The sequence below is a fragment of the Lycorma delicatula genome, chromosome 6 (genome assembly GCF_047948215.1).
Source record: "Lycorma delicatula isolate Av1 chromosome 6, ASM4794821v1, whole genome shotgun sequence".
In the NCBI taxonomy this organism is placed as follows: Eukaryota; Metazoa; Arthropoda; class Insecta; order Hemiptera; family Fulgoridae; genus Lycorma; species Lycorma delicatula.
This window is the reverse complement of record NC_134460.1, coordinates 161,903,651-161,924,072: the sequence shown is the minus strand read 5'-3', so window position 1 is coordinate 161,924,072 and position 20,422 is coordinate 161,903,651. Positions and strand designations below refer to the sequence as shown.

At 32.5% G+C, this 20,422-nt stretch overlaps 1 protein-coding gene across 6 annotated transcripts in view; it reads left to right on the top strand.

Moving 5' to 3' along the window:
• The window catches only part of LOC142326431 (protein FAM135A), a 118,537-nt gene that overhangs the window by 63,121 nt on the left and 34,994 nt on the right, over positions 1 to 20,422 (top strand). For 5 of the 6 annotated variants that reach the window (XM_075368927.1, XM_075368925.1, XM_075368926.1 and 2 more), the window contains 5 exons: positions 4,665 to 4,901; positions 6,827 to 7,250; positions 11,836 to 12,024; positions 13,230 to 13,536; positions 18,822 to 19,756. In XM_075368927.1, coding sequence (XP_075225042.1) covers positions 4,665 to 4,901; positions 6,827 to 7,250; positions 11,836 to 12,024; positions 13,230 to 13,536; positions 18,822 to 19,756 — 2,092 coding nt within the window. The remainder of the gene's footprint in view (positions 1 to 4,664; positions 4,902 to 6,826; positions 7,251 to 11,835; positions 12,025 to 13,229; positions 13,537 to 18,821; positions 19,757 to 20,422) is intronic. The other variant, XM_075368928.1, reaches the window with a different exon arrangement.

The window sequence follows — 20,422 nt, the reverse complement described above, 5'->3', positions numbered from 1 at the left end:
ACCAAAGAAAGCAGGAACAAATAAATGTAAAGAATACAGAACAGTTAGCGTAACTACTCGTGCATCAAAAATTTTAACTAGAATTCTATACAGAAGAAGTGAGAGGACAGTGGAAGAAGTGTTAGGAAATGACCAATTTGGATTCAGGAAAAGTATTGGGACAAGGGAAGCAATTTTAGTGCTCAAATTAATAGTGGAAAGACGATTAAAGAAAAACTAACCACATACATGGTGTTTATAGACTTGGAAAACTCATTTGATAACGTAGACAGCAATAAAATGCTCAGCATTTTAACAAATTTAGAGACCAAATATAGAGGGAGAATGAATGTCATGGATAAATTCAAACACAAGAACTACCACATGAAAATAAACAAGAACAAAATGAAAGTAATGAAATGTAGTAGATGGACCGCTGAATATTAAAATAAGATGAGAAAAGACTGTAGAGGTGGAAGAATTTTATTATTTGGGAAGTAGAATTACTAAAGATGAACGAAGCAGGAGTGATATAAAGTGTTGAATAGCACAGGTGAAATGAGCTTTCAGTCAGAAATATAATTTGCTTACATCAAAATTGAATTTAAACGTCAGGAAAATATTTTTGGAAGTATATGCTTGGAACGTAGCTTTATATGGAAATGAAACTTGAACGATCGGAGGACCTGAGAAGAAAAGATTAGAAGCTTTTGAAATGCGGTGCTGTAGGAGAATGTTAAATATCAGATGGGTGGATAAAGTGACAAATGAAGTGGTGTTGTGACAAATTGATGAAGAAAGAAGCATTTGGAAAAATATAGGTAAAAGAAGAGACAGACTTATAGGCCACATCTTTAGGCATCCTGGAATAGTCGCTTTGATATTGGACAAATATCTTGTAAAAATTGTGCAGGCTGGCAACATTTGGAATATGTAAAACAAATTGTTAGGGATGTAGGGAATATACCGAAATGAAATGACTGACACTAGATAGGGAATCTTGGAGAGCTGCATCAAACCAGTCAAATGACTGAAGAAAAAAAAAATTTTTGTCAAAGTAGGCTGAAACTTCTTTATTCGCTTAAAAATAGGCTTAGTATAAAAATGGATCATTTGATTTTGGGAATCAAAATGCTATATATTATAATGTATGTTGTATTATTGTAGGAATTGTTAATTCAGGCTATTATAGTTACATTTAATTGCTTACTAAGAAAAAAATAAACTATATTATCCTTAAAGTTTCTTTTCATATATACATGTGGTAGTAAATTTTTTCAGTGAGAATATTAATTTGATATTACAAATAATATGCACCTGTATTAAATCTCCACTCGCAAAAAGTTTTCATTTTATTAAAATAAATTTCTTACTAGTGATGTGTTTTGTCACTTATTTGGTGGTGTGGTGTCAGTTGTAACAGTAACTGAAAAGTAGTAGTGACTTTATTTTTATTTCATTAATTTTGCTGCAGAAGCAACTGCCAAGACAGATTTGAATGACCCATACGATGAGCACTGTAGCCACTAGTAAAAAAAAAAAAAATCAAATATACTCATGTAAGATATATGAATTTATTTTATAAAGTTAGTGATTAATGTATATAGTGACTAGCATACTTCCCCGGTCACATTTCAAATACAAGATGAAATAATAATATAATGTGATTGATATAAATTTGTGTGCGGTCAGTAGAGTGGTGTGCTATGTGTTATGACTTCGAACAGAAAATATTGTACCAGAACATTAGTAGGTGATTTGTGTTTCTTGTTTGAACATTATGTTTATAGGAGTTAATAAAACTGTAGCGTTCATGTGGAACAGATAACAGTAGTGTGACATTTTGTCCTGATTTGCGTATGCTTTTTTGCCAGAGTAGTGATGAAATTGCTGCACTGTTCTTTTTTGATGTAGTGATGTAGTGGTTGATGTAGTGAGTAATAACTTACTTAATCATCGTACTCTTCTCGTCTTGTATTTTAGCTTGCAAGCAACTCTGTCAAGTGCCTTTTCTACTGTTGCTCCCAACTTTTTCAGATCTTTAAGGAAAGATGTGTTCTCTTCATTTCAATATGGACTGTCATGATGGTCTTACCCTTCTGGCTTGCGATTTCTCATCTCTTTCATCTTGAATTCTTTTGTCTTCTATCTTATATTCCTAGCCTACCTCGGTTGCTGTGTTTTAACCTCTGTCACTGTATCTCTTTCCTCGTAATAATACTCTACTATTCTCCCTCTGTCTCCAGTCACAGTCTTCACAAACCTGAGTGTAAATCATCCTTAGTACTTTATTTTCAAAAGTTGCTGGTCTTTTTTTATTTTTCTTGCTCAGTACTGGTGTTTCTGTTTTATATTATAAGACTATCATTTAATGAAACCTTATTTTAGTTATTCTAGATAGAGTTCTTGTTGACTGTTTATTAATGCGCTGGATGCAGTTTATACTCTACGGTCTATTTCTAGATCTTCCAAGTTTCTATTGTTCAGTAGTACCCATAAATATTGCTACTTCTTTGATCATGTCACCTTCAGTTTCAGTATTCTTATTGTGTCTACTTAAAATAAGAATTTCATTCAACTCGCATATATTTTATTTCTCAAATTTCATAACTTTGCCTTTTCAAAAAGACACTCCTGACAGGTTTTTTCAGATCATTTGTGTTCACAATGATCACACATCATCTGCAGATGCTAATATGTTCATCTGTCTACCAATCTGTGCTCAAACATCTCCTTATTGCTTATATCTTTAATAACTAAATTAAAAAACAGATGATAGACCTAGTCACTCTCCAGATTTATTTCAAATATTTTACATTTATAAAAAAATACCTTAGACCTGTCACACCTGTCAATCTAATGATTATCTGGTATTCCAAATTTAGCCATCTTTTCAGAAATTTTCTGTGTTAATGCTGCCATACACCTTTATAAAACAATTGAGTAGTTTGCATGATATTTTGATATAATTCTAGTCATTAGCTAATGTTTTCTTTAGGATAAAAATTTGCTTGATTTCTATTTTTATTTCCCATTCATGAAACTCGCCTGTCTGTAATTATAGATTCCACTTATGATTCTAAATTCTTCTGAATTATTATTTTGGAGAAATCTTTTTAATCGATGTAATCTCCCTGTACTTGTTAGGAGTCCTGCTTGTCATCTTATACATAGTTACCATAAAAACCTGTTAACATTTATGAGGGTCATTGAAATATAAACCGGAATCTGTTTACATAGCTTTATTATGTATCTAATATTAGATAAAATTTGAAATAAATTACCTTATTTTTCTACATAATTATAACAGAAAATACATTTTCAACTGAAATACATTTTCTCTACTGGATAGCTAACTTCCTGGTTCCCTCATCGAAAATACAATATGACTGACTTAACAACCAATTGTGCACATAATGATTGACTGCAGTATTGTCTTTGAATCTTACCCCTTTTAAAGTTTCTTTCAGCAAACCAAACATCACACAGTGACAATATGACAATGTATACTGGGTGTCCAAGAGGTGTCCAATGAATTATAATGAGTTTATCATGAGTCTGAGCTGAGCTGCTGTATGTGTTGTCGTGTAGTGGGAGGATATTGCAAAGAGCAGCCCTGACATCTTCCAACAACTTGCAATATTATGGTGCTTTTACAGTCCTTCGTTCGTGCAAGAAATCAATCAGCAGCGGATCTTTTGAGGCCCAATATATATTTGCCAGTATTTTTCCAGCTGACAAGCATTTCTTGGATTTGTTTGGTGTCCCTCCCTACTTTTCCACCATTCCATACTTGTTCTCTTGTTTTCTGGGGTGTAGTGGGGTGGACCCATGTTTCGTCACAGGTGGTTACTTTATGATCCAAAAATGCCTCTTCTTCCTCAAAGCAGTTCAGAAACTGCTGACAGATGTCTTTCCGGACATTTCTCTATGCCTCAATGAAAAGACAGAATCCACATCACTGACATTTTTCTGAATTCCACAGTCTCTGAAAACATTGTATGCACACTCCCAACACTTATGTCCTCCTCTGATGCAGTTTCAGTGATGGGTATGCGGTGATCATCTTCCACAAACTCACAAATGATTGGAATGTTATCATTGATGCTGGTCCGCGGACGACTTTCGCGATTTTCATTATTCACTGTTTCATGCCTACTTTGAAACTTTTTGACTCGATCAAACACTTCAGTTTTTGATAGGGTAATATCTCTGAATGGTGCTTGGAGTTGAATCAAAATTTCAGAGAATCTGACAACTTTGTTGGTGAGAAATTGGATTATCATTCATTGCATCATGGATGATGGGTACCTCCTGCCTCAGACATTCTGCTACTGTCATGGGAATGTGATGTACAGGTTTGCCTGGCTGGTTGCTCTCCTCCACACATATTCAACTTAGTACTCGCAGTGCCCACCACATACACTGCTCTTCCTCAGTCTATGTAGCAAAATTCTGATTTATATTTGATTGACCCACATATCTTATATTCTGTCTTCCGATATTTTTGAAATCCACTGGTACAGCTGTGTGATTGGGCAGTTTCCTCTTCCTTTAATATTTCTCCAGTTGTGTTGGATCTATCCTTGCAGCCTTTGGCAGATTGTGTAAAAAATCCAGGGTAAATTTTCTTTGTTTAAGAATATATTTTTCTGTTCTTATTGTGTTTTTTATTTTCTTTTAAGAGTGGAACTAGTAGCGGTACAAGCACAAAATGTGTTGGATCTGGTGGTAGTCGTTTAACTCACGCGAGGCATGTTCACCGTGAGGTTTGCAGTTTATTATTAGCAGCTCATGAGATGTTGCAGACAACTCTTCTTGAATACACACAGCTATTACCTGCATGGCAGCAAATTAAAGTGGATCCAACACCTACATCCGATTGTTATCAGAGATTAACTAACTTGAGTGATACTGCTAAAGTAAGTTTATTTCATTAAATAATTTTCTAAGTATTTAATTCTTTTATCGTTGAGATCTTTCAAAAAATGGGGAATTAAATAAAACATTAATTTAGTTACTGTATTGGGAATTTATTAAAATTATTATTTTATTTAAACTGATTTTTTTATTGAACCGTTGTAAGTTTAACATAATTATGACTTATTATTTTTTTTAACTTTTTGAACTGTACATTATTGAGTGTGCATTATTTTTTTTAGTTGTGTAACCCTCTAGACTGTTTTGTCACATCAAATTTTACATTCCAAAAATTTAGGTTTAAGAAGCTGTAAAAAGGGTATTATTTTCATTATTTTGATTATGAATAAACAGTTTAAAAATTATTATTTTTTTACTCTTGTTTTAATTGTAAACTGCTTCATATACTAATATGAAGTAGAGTTAACAGAATATTTGTTTTTCAATTTATAAAATTTTAAAGAAAATTGCACTGAGATGTAGGAAAGAAGACTTACATGATGTGCAAAAATTGTATAGCAGTGATAAGAAAAGAAGATGAAGAACCCAGTTGATGATTCAGAAAGTAGTGAGGTAAAGATGGCTTGACCATTTTTGCTTTAATTTGGATAACGTTTTTTAAATTGAATTTAAAAGAAGCAACGTAGAAATCTAAAGACAAATTTTGAGAATAACTATCCAAGGAGAAAAAATAAAAATTTTAAGATTTATTGATAAAATACTTTTTTTGGGCAGAAAACAAAATTGAGTTAGAACAAATTCTGAGCGGGATGGATTTCTTGTTAGGGGAAAACTTCAGTTTGAAAATAAATAAGAATAAAACAAAGGTAATGAAATGTGACAGAAAGGATGAGGAAAAAATGAGGAACTAGTTATTAAGTTAGGTAAATGGGTATATTATCATAAATGGGAAAATTTTGTTATTTGGGTAGTAAAATTACAGAGATAGATAGTTTTCAAAAGCTACTTGGTACTAGCAAAGAGAAGAGAGCCTTCATAAAAAAAAATGAAGATACTAATGTCATTATAGAGATCTTAGAACTAAAATACTTGAAAATATTTATGTAGAGAGTGTTTTATAGCAGTGAAATGTGCATGATAGGATAAAATTTGAGAAAAACAATAGAGGCCTTAAGGTGTAGTGTTGGGTTGAAATGTAAGCAGTTCGATATAAAATACAAAATGAAGGGTCCCAAGATTAATAGGATAGAATAGATTTGTGTCAAGAATCTAGTAAGATACAAACTAGGTTAATAGGCTATATATTCAGGCATCTAGGCTTTGTAAATTGGGTTATGAAAGAATTTATGGAAGGTGAAAACTACAAGAAGACAAAAATTGGAATTTATAAAACAGATGACTGAGAACATAGGATGTACCTTTGTTGTTATAAGAATAGCACAGAACAGAAAGGAATGTAGTATCAGATCTGTAAAAAAAAAAGAAAAACGTGTATATATATATATGTATACGAGAATAAATTGGTTAATACGCTAATTAGTAAATTTGTAATTATCAGTAAAATAAATAAATGAAATATTTAGTAATGATTTGATTAACTAAAAAATTATGGTTATGGTACTTAAGTGATAATTTACATGATTATGTACCATATAAGAACAAAAGTAAACCAAAGTAAATAAATATGCAATACAAAGATGGTGATATCAAAATCTTTTACTGGAAAAAATAGTGGCATTAGTTTTGGTAATGCTGGTAAATAGGAATTTAATACATACAAACTGACCTGCAAATCTTTTTTCATATTATGCGATTAAGACTGGCAATTGTGTAGAGTAAGACAGTTTATTATATTCTAAAGTATTTCACTTTTTATTATTATTATTATTATAAGCAATACAGCTGGTTTTATTACAGTATTTATTGTGTTTAATGTAAAAAAATTATTTCTTTGTGTTATTTGCAGTCAGTTGAGGCGGAAGAAGAGTTTGTTGCTCTTGCGAATAGCGACATTGCTCAGTTGTGTGCAGAGAATATTCTATTATGGCAACAGTTCTTAGAAGCATTTTCTTGTAAAGATCCTGTACATCAACACTTAGCGAGACACCATCATCATCTTAGAGTTAAGAGATTTGCCGAAGGATTTTTTGTTTTAGATAATCCTCGACAATCTGCTGCTGGGTGTTATGATCAAAATTACCAGAATTATTTAGCTGTGTCAGAAAGTGCTCGTAAATCACGTTATTTAACATCACTTCCCGATTTACCAGTACATTGTGCTGAATTAGACGGTGACATAAATACATTACCTATTATATTTGAGGACCAATATCAAGAAGTTGCCGAATTTGCTAGAAGAAGATCTGTTGCCGGAAGGAAAGCTGGAAGCGGTCAGTACTTTATATTCAAAATTTTTCATTTAGTAATTTACATCAAATGTTTAACCCAAGAGTTTATAGCGTGGTATTTTATCCCTTTAGTTGGTATTTATGTTCAATCACTTTGCTGTAATACAATTATTTATCCTCGTTCATGCCTAAGGTTTTGCAGGTCAGCCAGTCCATCAGTCCTGTACAGCTTTTCTTTTCTTTTTATGCCTAGTATCAATCCTTCCCCATTGCTCTGCCTGACTCAGTTGTTCTTGCCTTTTTGTCCTTACTGTTACTGTTCACCTTATTCTGTGTTTCTCGATTTCACTTCTCATTTCGTACTCTAATATTTGTCTTGGTTCCCCTCCCCATTTCATTACTGTTGCTGTATTCCTTGAATATTTATTTCATTTCTCTAACTTAAATTTTTTTGCCGCTTTATGACCATTATAAAGATATTGTGCAATATCTATTATATTACTTGTTTAGATCCTTATTTTATGGCATAGTTCTTATTAGTGTATAGGAGAAAATTGTGTCTGCTATCTCTGTGCTTGCATCATGCTGTTTTGAACTAGTTTAGGATGGTAAATTTTACTACAGAGAGTTTGGCCATCACTCTTATTATGTATGCAACCGTTAATGGCAATTTGAATCATCAAGGCTCAAATGTGGTCAACAAACCGAATGAGGAATGACCTTCTGATTGGAAAAAAATTAGCTTAGGAGGAACTGCACCATAGGACAGGAAATCTCATCCAGAGATACCCCCTACAGGAGATTGGTTTACTTTTGGGGATGGGTGCAACACATTACACGTAGATAATTTGGCATGTTGTATATCGTAAATAAATGCTGCAACAAAATCTGGCTTTCTTCCAGAAATTAAAGATCATCTAAGAACATGTTTAGCTTTCCTTAAGGAAGATCTTCACCCATTCCAGCTGTGTGTAGTACGTGACTTAAACTATAAACTGTATAGATACATCCTCCACAAAGGAGAGTCTATGGCTTTGGATTTATATCTGTGTTGTACACTAACTTGATCAATTATTATTCTAATATTAAATTCCATCTCTTTTTCTTGTCTTTATAACATCATTGTTCTTCACCTGTTTGATTTATATTGAAATTTTATTCTTCTACTTCTCAACCACATTTTTTACTTCTTTCTCCCCTTGTTATATCTTTAAATAAACTTGTTCTCGGTGCAGTCATCATTTAGTTTCCAGCTTAGAGGCTGTCTGCCTCAAACGGAAACCTTTTTCTGTCCAGTATGTTATTATCTCTTTTTCATTCATTGTTTTTCCTTTTTGGTCATCTGGTCTCTGATCTTCGCTGGAGTCTCCATTTTTGTCTTTGTCCTTTGTAATGTTTTCTTTTTGAATTTTTTTCATATCATGTTCCTACCATATCACTTGTGTATTTACAACAAAATTTCTCTATGGATTTGAAGTACAGATTGCAGATACATGATCACAGAATTTCTGTGAAATTATTATAATTTCATCTTTTCTTCCTTTAATATGAATTTCCACCACGTTATTCTGAATTCTTTTATTTAAGATCTTTATGAGTAACTGTATAGTATCTAGCCAAAAAATCAATATTATCTCTTATATGTACTTATCTCTGTTCCTGTTTGGTTACATCATGTTCTGTGACATGAAAGATTTTGAGATTTTCATGTAGCTTATGAGGTTTGTCCCAAAAATAAATGTACTGATTTTCCTACAAAGAAGCAGGTAATGTAAAATGTCCTTGATCTATAACAATGTGTAGGTAGTGGCTGACGTGCATATTTGTTTTAACTGGATTGTTGAGTCAATCTTGCGCTACTGCTGTTCATGTTTTATAACCTCGCTATGTTTGCGATGGAGGAAAATATTGAACAATGTTATGCTATTAAATTTTGTGTGAAACTCAACAAGTCTGCCACCGAAACATCTGATTCAATAACCAAAGCGTATGAAGATGCCACTGTATCTGGTCTTCTGGAAGACCAGCCTTGTCAACAAGTGATGAAAATGTGGAAGTGATGCTAGTTGTGTGTTATGCACAAAGAATTTGTACCTCTAGAACAGACAGTTAATAGCACCTATTACAAAGATGTCTTGGAAAGACTTCGAAAACAGATCCAGTGAGTCCGAATGGACGTTGCACATGATTGGATGCTGCACCATGATAACATGGCAGCTCACACTTTGTTTTGAATTTGAGAATTTCTGGTGAAGAAAAACATTTCCCTACTTCCACAGTCTCCCTACAATCCAGATCTAGCTGCGTACGATTTCTACCTCTTCCCCAAGCCCCAAGTTGAAATTGAAGTTGATGGTAATTATTTTGGGATGATGGAAAATATTAAAAAAACCGTAATTGATGAGCTACACTCACTTAAGGGAAATGACTTCTGGTACTGCTATGAATAGTGGAAGAAACATTGGAACCACTATGTAACTTTTCAAGAGTCGTACTTCAAAGGATATAACTTATAATTTCAGGTAAGTCCCAATAGATAATTAAATAGAAAGTCAGTACACTTTCGGGACAAACCTTGTATAATTCATTACAAACATGCTAGTACGAGGATAAGTAAATTATTATCCGCAAGTTAGTTATATTTTCGTTTATGTTGGTAGTACTGTCGTGTTGCGTAGATGATGCATGCATCGTTTAATTGTTGTCATGTCTGTGCAGGTTTGATGCTGCTAGGTTAGTTCCATTATTGCTGCCCTGCCACTAACCATGGATGCTATGCTTTCTGTTTGCACCAAAGAAGAGCAACGTTCTGTGATCTGTTTTTTGTGGTTGGAAGGTGTATCAGGGGCCGAAATTCATCGAAGACTTTCGGTACTATACGGGAACAGTGTGTTGCTGCAATGGAGTGTCAATGAATGGATTGAAAAATTCAAAAACGGTTGCACAAGTGTTACGCATGACGAAGGAGCTGGACGACCGTTTACCGCCACAAATAAGGAAAACATTGAGCGTGCACGTGACATGGTTTTCTTAGACAGACGAGTAACTATTGATGAAGTGGCACATTGTCTACAAATTAGTCATGGTTCTGCCTATGAAATCACCGCAACAGACTTTGGTTTCATAAAGTCTGTGCAAGATGGGTCCCAAAACAACTCACACAGTCGCATAAACAAACGCGCTTGGACATCTGCCAAAAACATTTGGATCGCTACGGTAACGAACGGGACATCTTCTTAGACAGAATCATCAGTGGTGACGAAACATAGATCCATCATTATGAGCCGGAGAGTAAACAGCAGGAATGGAAACCTCCAAATTCACCCTGCAAAAAAAAGTTCAAGACCCAACCGTCTGCAGGAAAACTGATGCTTATGGTTATTTGGGACTCACATGGCCCAGTACTGGAACATTATGAGGAAAGGGACATGACAATAAACAGTGCGCGTTACAGTGAGATGCTTCCTGCCATGCTGAAGCCTGCAATTCAAAGCAAACGTTGAGGACTGCTGTCAAAAGGTGTTGTGTTGTTGCACGACAATGCCTGTCCACATACTGCTGCCCACACTGCTGAAACGCTCCAGAAACTCAACTTTGAAGTACTAGCTCATCCTCCGTATAGTCCTGATCTTGGCCCTTCTGACTACCACTTGTTTGGTCCACTCAAAGAGGCATTAAGAGGCTGTTGATTTACCTCGGATGAAACGGTGAAAGAAGCGGTACATTCCTGGCTCGCAGCTCAACCAAAAACCCTCTTTTATGAGGGCATCAGGAAGCTTGTGCAACGATGGACCAAGTGCGTTGAAATGCAAGAGGACTATGTTGAAAAATGATGTACATGCAAGTTTCCTATTTGTATTGCAGTAAAATTTATAACTACATTACGGATAATAATTGACTTACCCTCGTAATATCCATTACAAGTGGTGATCACATACAACTGTCTACTTGCTGTTGTTAAATTAATAATAACTTGTTTTGTAATTGTAAATAAACACTATGGAAGTTAAGGAGGTCTTCAAATGTATGTAGAAAAATGTACTATGCTGTAGTTATCCTCTCCTTGCAGTTCATTTGCATTGTAAAAGTGGTTAATGTGAGCACTATGTGTACAGTAAAAAAAGATATATATTAATTACCGGTTTTGATCTTTAATCTTATGAGGTTGAGATATTATTATTACCAAATGCATTTTTATAAACTATGTGAAAATTTCATTTCGTTAATATGTAATTCTGTGCTTGAAAGGATGTGCCACCTCCTTGTAATTGTTTGTCTTGCACATCTCTCTTGTGTATTCCAATTTTTTAATACTTTTAATGCTAGTATCGGTTGAGTATTGCGTTTAACTATGGACAGATAAATTATAACTTAAATGGATACCGATTAATGTAGGTAAATAAATTTTATAAAATAAAACGTTAAGAAATTTTTCTATTATTTATTTGTTTATTTATTTTTCCAACTAAGCTACCTTTTGGTGAAGTACTTTTACCCAGAAGTAAAAATGGAAAATATTACATGTGTTTTTATTAATTTTTGTAGTAAATTCTACCTACCTTTATTTTACTTGTCAAATTTCATCTTCGTTAATAATTACATTATTTATATTGCTTCTATGTTATAGATCCATTTTTGAATATGTGTGGATTAACGTCGATGATATCAGGTGGTAGTGATAGTGGTACGGGTAGTATTAAACAACCTATTGAAACTACACAAGATGACTGTAGTTGTGGTATAGCTGCGATACTTGAATCCAGATCACGACATCCTAGCAAAAGTAAATTGTCATCAGGAATGTCTTTACCGTTTGGTATGTCGATATGATATGAATAATTAATCGTATTGCTCACTGATTAATTAAGTTAATCTTTTTTTTTTAGAATAGCCATAATTTCCCTTTTCATGAACATCTCTAATTTTTTTGCCGATATATAACTTTCTAGTTCATCTCATTATGAGATTATTTCTGCAGAATCTTTTAAAGGGATGAGCTAATCTGAGGATCTCCATTAAAGACATTTAGGTTTTATTAATTTGGTTTAGAAGAAGACAAAAATTAAAGTATACAAAACAGATATGATGTGAAGAACAGAGTTTTGAATGTTGTGGCATATGAATAACTTTAAATTTATTGTTATATGTAATGTAAATCACCTATAAATTCTGAAATTGTCTTAATAAATTTTATGAGTATTTTAAAAATATTGTGTAAAGTATTTCAAATTGTGTATTGTAATGATGTAACTTGATTACATTAATATCTTAATGGAAAAGTATGTATACATGTGAATACTCAGATATTGTTAATTCTTATTATTTATTTTCTAAGCAGAGAAACTCCTAATTTAGATACATTTGTCAATAACATAACTAGTTTTCATCCCGATTTCTTCTGCAGTGGGGTACTTGAGTGTGCATTATCAGATCACATTGCTTTTTGTTAATTTTTCATTCAAATGTCTTTATTATTAAAAGAAAACATAGTTAAGTAATTATTAAGAATAAAAAAATTAATAATACAGTCATTTTGAGAAAAATAACATGAAATCGTCTCAATTTGGTATTAAAAATAATATTAAATGTATGTCCTCCTCCAGGGTGAAATGTTATATTCCACTTTTTATTTTAAATAACAGTACAAAACTGATATTAAATGTTCTTTTATTAGAAATACATTATTTTTAATTTTTTAATTGTGGGTTTATAAAAAAAGAGTTGTCAAGAGAGTTCAATAATTATAAACTAGTGCTTTTTTCTCTTCAAATATTTTGAAAAAGCTGCAACCACTTCATTGATTATTTGTGTCACAAGAGAGTAGAGGACAAGGTATTAATCCACATAGGGGTTGCGACTATCACAATAGTTTACAAAATTGCCTGAAACCAATAGAACAACTAAATTATGGTCTTTGTGAAGTTTAAATTGTATCAATAGTTTGTTAAAATGTTCACTTGATTTTTTTTCTTTCTATTTGATGATTTTTCTTTATGATGATTTTTTTTATTTTAATTTCAGTTATGGGTATAGATAATGGTGAACAAAAATCACAGCAACAACAACAACAACAGCAGCAACAACACGGTACTGCTCGTCATCGTCCTCCTCATGGTCATTCATCACATATGACTGGAGGATCTGATCGTGGTGGTACTGGTGGTAATACTACTGGAAGTCATCATCAGATCCTGGTCGGACCACAAGCTAGACACAGCAAATCTTTGGATCAACTTCTAAGAACACCAACAAGTGAAACCGTATCGAATCCACCCGGTTATCATTTATCATTGTTACCATTATGCCAAACACAATTTGTAAATAATAGGTATATTTTTCTTCTGTTGGTAAAATTTAATTATTATTAGTTTTCTATTTTTGCAAATAATTATCAGTATTATTAATTATTTATTATTCACATTGTCTTTTAAACACAAGACTGATCTTTTAGTACAATCTTGAGGCAAAATAATACCTAATGCACTAGAAATTACTGTCATAACCGAGAATGAAAGTAGCTTATACAAAGTCCAAACTCAGGACCATGGTCTTTGTGTTTTAGGTAGATTTCATAAGAAGGCTACCTATTATAATAGGTATCATGATTCTACTTCCGGAAAATTTCAACATATCTTTGCGTTTCACATCCCCAGACTGCAAAACCACCGTCAGTCCAAATATTTGTATTTACATTTATATGTATATGTTTCACTTTCTTGTGGACACGATAACTGCCATAATTTTGCACCAATCACTTTCAAATTGATACATAAAATATAACGACCAAAAATCTCAGTCGAGTTTGTAAATGGACAAAATCGGACAATGCGGAGTGGAAATGGGAGAGGGCTTTTTTGAAAAAACAAAATATCACTATAACTTTCTTATTAATTAAAATATCGAATTCGTTTAAAGTTCCTACTATTCTTTGGATAAGGGCCTAAAAATTATCTAAGTAAAGTTTTTTTATATTGCCAACCACTGGAAAAAATGGGGTTTTAAAGACAAAAAACATACCTCCTTTAATAGACACAGTATCGAATCAGTTTAAAGTGGTTGTTAGTCCTGTAAACATTACCTAAAAATTTTGTCTGAAACAATTTTTGATATGACCACCCTTATGGCAAGAGATGACCAAAACCAAAACAGTAAAAACAAACTTTCACTCTAACTTTCTTATTAAGTAAAAATATCAAATTTGTTTGAAGTTCCTAAATTGATAGAAAGATAGGGTAATAGGTTTTTCTTTTCGATATATTCAAATAAGGTAAGGTACGCAACGGTAGTTGTAATACTTAATGTCAGTAATGTAGGTCTATTTTGCTTTCAAATCATCTTCTCAACATCACTATTGTTACATTTATACGTGTTTTTAAATAAAACTTGCCAAAAATGTTGTCTTTTTAATCAATACAAAGAGACAAACCCAGAATTTCCCACTAATCCTCAAATAGGTGTGTTGCAAAGCAGTTCAGGAAAAATCATAAGGAAATCTTGATTAATTTAGCAATAGCTTGTAGTCTAATGAAAAAACGTAGTGTCCGTAAAACATTGAAAGTAATGTTTGATATGAATTTGTACAATTTGAGTTCATCTACCCCTATTTTGCCTCGATGAAATCTAAGTAATTTCATAGAGGAAATAAGAAACTTAGGAATTGTCTTCTAAGATGCTAAGGAATTTTATTGCCAAAAGGAATTTTTTTATCTCAAAGACATAATTTTGAAAGAATTAGTTTGAGAAGGCATAAGGAGGTTCTCACAAAGCTGAGAGAAACAGTCAGGAAAAATGAGCAGAATTGTAATTCATTCTTCATCAGGACAATGGCTCTGCTCGCAACAGCTTGCCTGTAGCAGTTTTTGGCTGACAAGCTTTACTACCTATTACCACTAAACCTATGGAACTTGTTCCATATTTTCCAGATGTTACCTTGTATCTTATTCTTTTCCCTAAAGTGAAATCTGTGTTTTGAGTCAGGTAGTGAGTAAAGAAGAAAATGGCAGATGTGTTGAAACAGCTGATCTGAAAGTGATCTGCTTCATGCTTTTGCCTTCAAGTTATTGCATCGGTCTCATTATTTGACGGTTAGACACACCTCATATGTATCGATACATTATTATGAGAGAAATAATAGTAAAACATTTTCTAATATTATGATAACACTTTTTTACTGTTACCAAATAATTTTGTTTGGAGTTTGGACCAATAATCTATTACATTTTTAATTTTTTTTGGTAGTTTAAAATAATATTCCTACATCATTTGTCTCTCTCTTCACTGAATGTAAGTTATTTTGTCTGTTTTTTCCTAGATTAAAACTAGTCAGATACTGGTCCACGGGATAAATCTTTTCTGGTGTAATTATTTTTATATTATGTATGTTAAGCTGACTGTAGTTTATTTTAATACTCAGTTTTTTCTGTCAAAGATTATAACATGGCAAAACTTCTGTTACAGTTGGATGTTGAACCCGAATGGTTTTATTAATCTTGTCAATTTCATTTATAATAACAATAAATTAAATAGTCATAAAAAATTGATATTCTATTTATCTTGTCGATTTTCATTCTGCACATGATAGATAATAATCAAATTCATGATAAACTAATCCAAATAACATTGCAAAATACTTTTTATGAATAGTCATTGAGTAAAATATATTAAAAAAAATACCTACACACTTAAAATTATATACAGCACAAAGTATAAAATAAAGTTCTTTTTAAATCGACGATGTTTACATTAAAATATAAATCAAAAGAAGAAATAGGATTACTTATAAAATAGATATTGGAATGCCTATAAAATTTATATTCGTTAAATGTTTCCTCAGATGACATGGAAGGGGATTCAAGTATTTTTTAAACATGTTGTTGCATGTTGTCGTAGCTAAATCTATGTTATGTAATTATTATTCTTATTTTTATGTAAGATAAACTCTTGAGTATAGTTTCACTAAAAGTGAATGCAGTTTTTGTAATGACATTTAGCTGTAGTCTATGTAGGTATTGTAGTGTATAAAGCACATAACACATAACAATAAAGTATAGTTTATTGTAAGTAAGCAAGAATTGCTTGACGTTGAAAGTGAAATTAAAATTTTAAGTTCTTTTCTACTCAATAGGACAGATTTTTATCATAAACAATTTTTGACATAATTGACCGATAGTGTTGGTTCTAGATGTTTTACATTAACATTACAGAGAAAGCTAGTCTTTAATAGTTGTGTTTGAAGAAGTTAATATGCTGAAATGAGTGTTATTGAATTCTTCTTTAAAATGCTGTTTATGTTTATTACTGAATGTGTGTCTTAATTGGGTTTATTATTGTTTAATGCAAACGTGTACTGATTTGATTAATTACATTGGTCTATACGATTTTTAGAACAGATATATTTGAGAGTATTTTTTATGCTGAAAGAGGAAATTTAATCAAAATTGCTCTATCATGCTGTGTTTTTAAGTTATCTTAGTTTAAAGATCCTTATTTTGTCGTTTTTTATGCATAATAGAAATAATCTGTTATTTTGGCCTGTTTGTTATAAACCTGCCTGATATGTAAATAAAAGCAGCATCAAATGTAAGACATGACATCATCTCAACCCCAGTATAACTAATGAATCATCATCATCATCTGGTTATATTTATATAAAGAGCCGGCAACCCATCAGTAAAGATTCTCTAAATATTTTTTGTTATGTCTGTGGTGAGTTCATTACAAAGAGATAAGGTAAACTATAAAGATAAAGAGATAAATATAAGATCAATATAAACAATGGCCACTGCATGTATTGTATATTAGGTGGTGTATTAGCTTTTATGGTAAGTTCACGCAATGGTTACAAGGGAAAAAGGAGCATTTGCCTTTTACTATACCTATTGTTTGGTTCGAACCAATAGATTATGACGACTGTGAACAGGGTTCTTTAAAAAAAAAATAAGTAGTATTGTGAAGCCAAATGTTCCATCTGCTATGAGACTGATCGCTCATGGAGACAACTTACCTATTCAGATAGCCCCAGTTTCCTGGGAGGAAATTTCAGATTCTGAAGAGGATTGTTCTGAAAATACTGTGACGGTACAAGCTTCAAGAGATGATGCTTTCATACCAGAAAAATCAAATAGTTAACCAGCCATTCTCATTTCACAAGTGGAACTTAATGATTTTTTTTGCGAGTTGAATTTATTAAAACAGCCAACAGAATTTCTAGGTTCACACTTGAAGGATTGGAATTTATCTACTAAGGATACCAAAATTTCATATTTTAAAAATGAAAATAATTTGATGAAATTTCACTATGAAAGATCTGCTGTGTTCCTGTTATGATAGAGAATGCTTGATTTCTGATTTGAGTATTGGTTATAATGAGGATGGATTGCCTTGTTAATAATCGGTTTGATTTCATTAGTTGCATTGATTTGCCTAAAGTAAGCATAAAACTAATATGCTTTTGGAATGAAGATACATTTGAAAGTATGCCATTAATTTTGAAAGCAGTCGGTTGCAATGCTTGTTTATGACGTATCTGTGTTGACTTTAAAGTTATCAGTTTTCTTCTCCATCTACAAGGTGGTTTTACAAATTAACAGCTGTTTCTTATGTTTTTGATACAGTCATGCAAGAAGTGAATATTGTGGTTGAAGAGTGGCCAAAAAGAGAGACCCTTTCCACTTCTGAACAAAAAAATATTAAGTTTGTTCCTTAGTCAATCCATAGCATGTTATTTTGCCACCTTTATATATAAAATTGGGGTTGATGAATTTTATGAAAACACTGAATAAAGAAGAGGAAAATTTAAATATTTAAGCCAAGTCTTTTGTAAGTTAAGTGAAGCTAAATTAAATGAAAGCATATTTGTTTGATCTCAGATTAAAAAATTACTTGATGAACATTTTGACATAAAGTTGAATCATGTAGAGGTAGCGGCATGGAAGTTATTTAAGGATGTAGTTTCTTGACAAAACAAAGGAGAAAATAATAATCTTTTAGTAAATATCTTTTTTTGAATTATAAAAATTTAGGCAGCTAGATTTAATTAAAAATTAATTTTTTGAATTCCCATATTGCCTTTTTTCAACAAATTTGGGTGTGTGAGTGATGAGCAGTGAGAACAGTTCCACCAGGATATATTGCAAATGGAGCAGCATAGATGGGACAAATCGGTGATGAATGACTACTGTTGGTCTCTACAGCGGACTATTTTGCTCACAAAAGGAAGATTTATTAGAATAATTTATTAGTTCGCAGACTCCAGTTATCAAAAATTTTAGGTTTATTTTATCTGTTGTAGTTATATTCTGAAAGGTTTTTTATTTAATAAGCAAAATAAAATATGAGTATTGAAAATGTATATAACACATTACAAAATTTATTATACCTGTAAACTTGGTCACTTGCAAAATTTCTAATTATTTACCAATTTCTGTAGGGTGTGTAACAGAGATGTGATGGGTGATGGAGAAAATCTGATCTTATTTTTGGATTCAGCGCAAAAAAAAACAAAATTCATTTATTGGTGTTTCTGTTCAGAAAAACCTTTTCTAATTTGTAGACCAATGTTATTTATATCTTTATTACGGTCAAGTAAATTGTGTTTATTTGTAAATTTTACAGAAATATGAAATGTGGACGTTCTGATACAATATCTGCAACACTGCCGACACGTGGTGAAAAGAGACAATCTGGTGGTTGTGCGTCTGCTTCTAACGGCCGTTATAAGAATTCTGGTGGTGATGTTGAATTTTTTACTCTTCCTTTGCCACCATCACATTCGATGAAACATCAGCAACACAGACGAGCATTTCAACATCTGAATCTAAATGTAAACAGTGATCATATTAACAATAAAAAGGAACCTATAGTGTCGAGTGATTTTAGAAATAATGTGTCGTCCACTTTACCTATAAGTAGAAAACGGGAAAACAATAGAATTTCAGACAATTATAAAAAATCTATGGGTGTAGGTGCTGTGTCTACTAGAAATATTAGTTTGAATTTATTGAATGACAGTGAATTGAAGAAAAGTGATATTAAATCGAACGGTGCGGGCAGTAACAGGGGGAGATCTATATGTAGCGATTCAGGTACTTGTGAAAGACAAGACAGGAGAAGTAGTATGACATTACCTTTACGTAACGGTGTATTAAGCGAAGAACAAATATCATCTAACTTAATGAACGGCAATAATCATGGTTCTCCATCGACAGATTCCAATGATTCATCTTTGCCGATGAATTTAAAAAAACTTGAAACCAGTGCCAGTATGCCATACAGTTTAAGTGAGACGGCAGTTACTATTCGCCATTCAGTTAGTACAGCATCGATGCCTAGCATAGCAAAAGAAAATTTAAATCCCTTGATCAGTACGGCAGCCAATAGTAGTGAATCTATGCCGAATTTGACTGCTTCTCCTACTAAAAAACAATCACCTGCATCTCCTCTTTGTTCATCGTCCTTGTCTGAAAGTGATATTACTTCTGAACAAAGTGGTTGGGTTTCTAGTCATCGGTCGTCACCTGAACCTTCGAGCGGCCTAATTAGTCCTACAGGTAACTTAATATATGAATACTAAATTTATTCTTTGACAGATCACTTTCTTTTCTTCTAAGATACAGTATATAATTATCTAAACACAAATAGCATTAGACCAATTTTAAAAAATCATTCAAATTTTTAAAGGCTAAAACCACGAAGAAGTTTAAAAAGAGACCCTATTAAAAAAATAGAAAGTATAAAAAACTTGTTTGTAATGTAATTTGAGATGAATTTATAATGCAGGTGATGATGCGAGTAAATCGCAAAAGCGCTCTTGCATATGTAGTGGAATAAGGTAAGTCATCTTACTTTATTTATTCTGTACTTTGGTTGATCTAATAAACTAAAAGTATATAGGGTGTCCCATATAAAACGCAACCCATCAATCATGCATCCATGAAATTTCAAAAGTCAAGCTTACTCCCCTACTCATTACTGAAATGGACTCGTCCAACATTTGAACATCGCGGCGACGCAGTAGAACACTACCGATAGTAACAACAATGCAATCATAACGTTCAGTGTAGTGCTAGAGACAAGATGGTGTTTTCGCTAGATGAACATGTTTTCATTGTCGAGTCGTACTTCAGCACGAAATTATCGGTTGAAGTGCAAGATTTGTTTCGCCATAAGTACCCAGATAAACCGGCTCCTAACAAAACATCAGTATTAAGGTTACT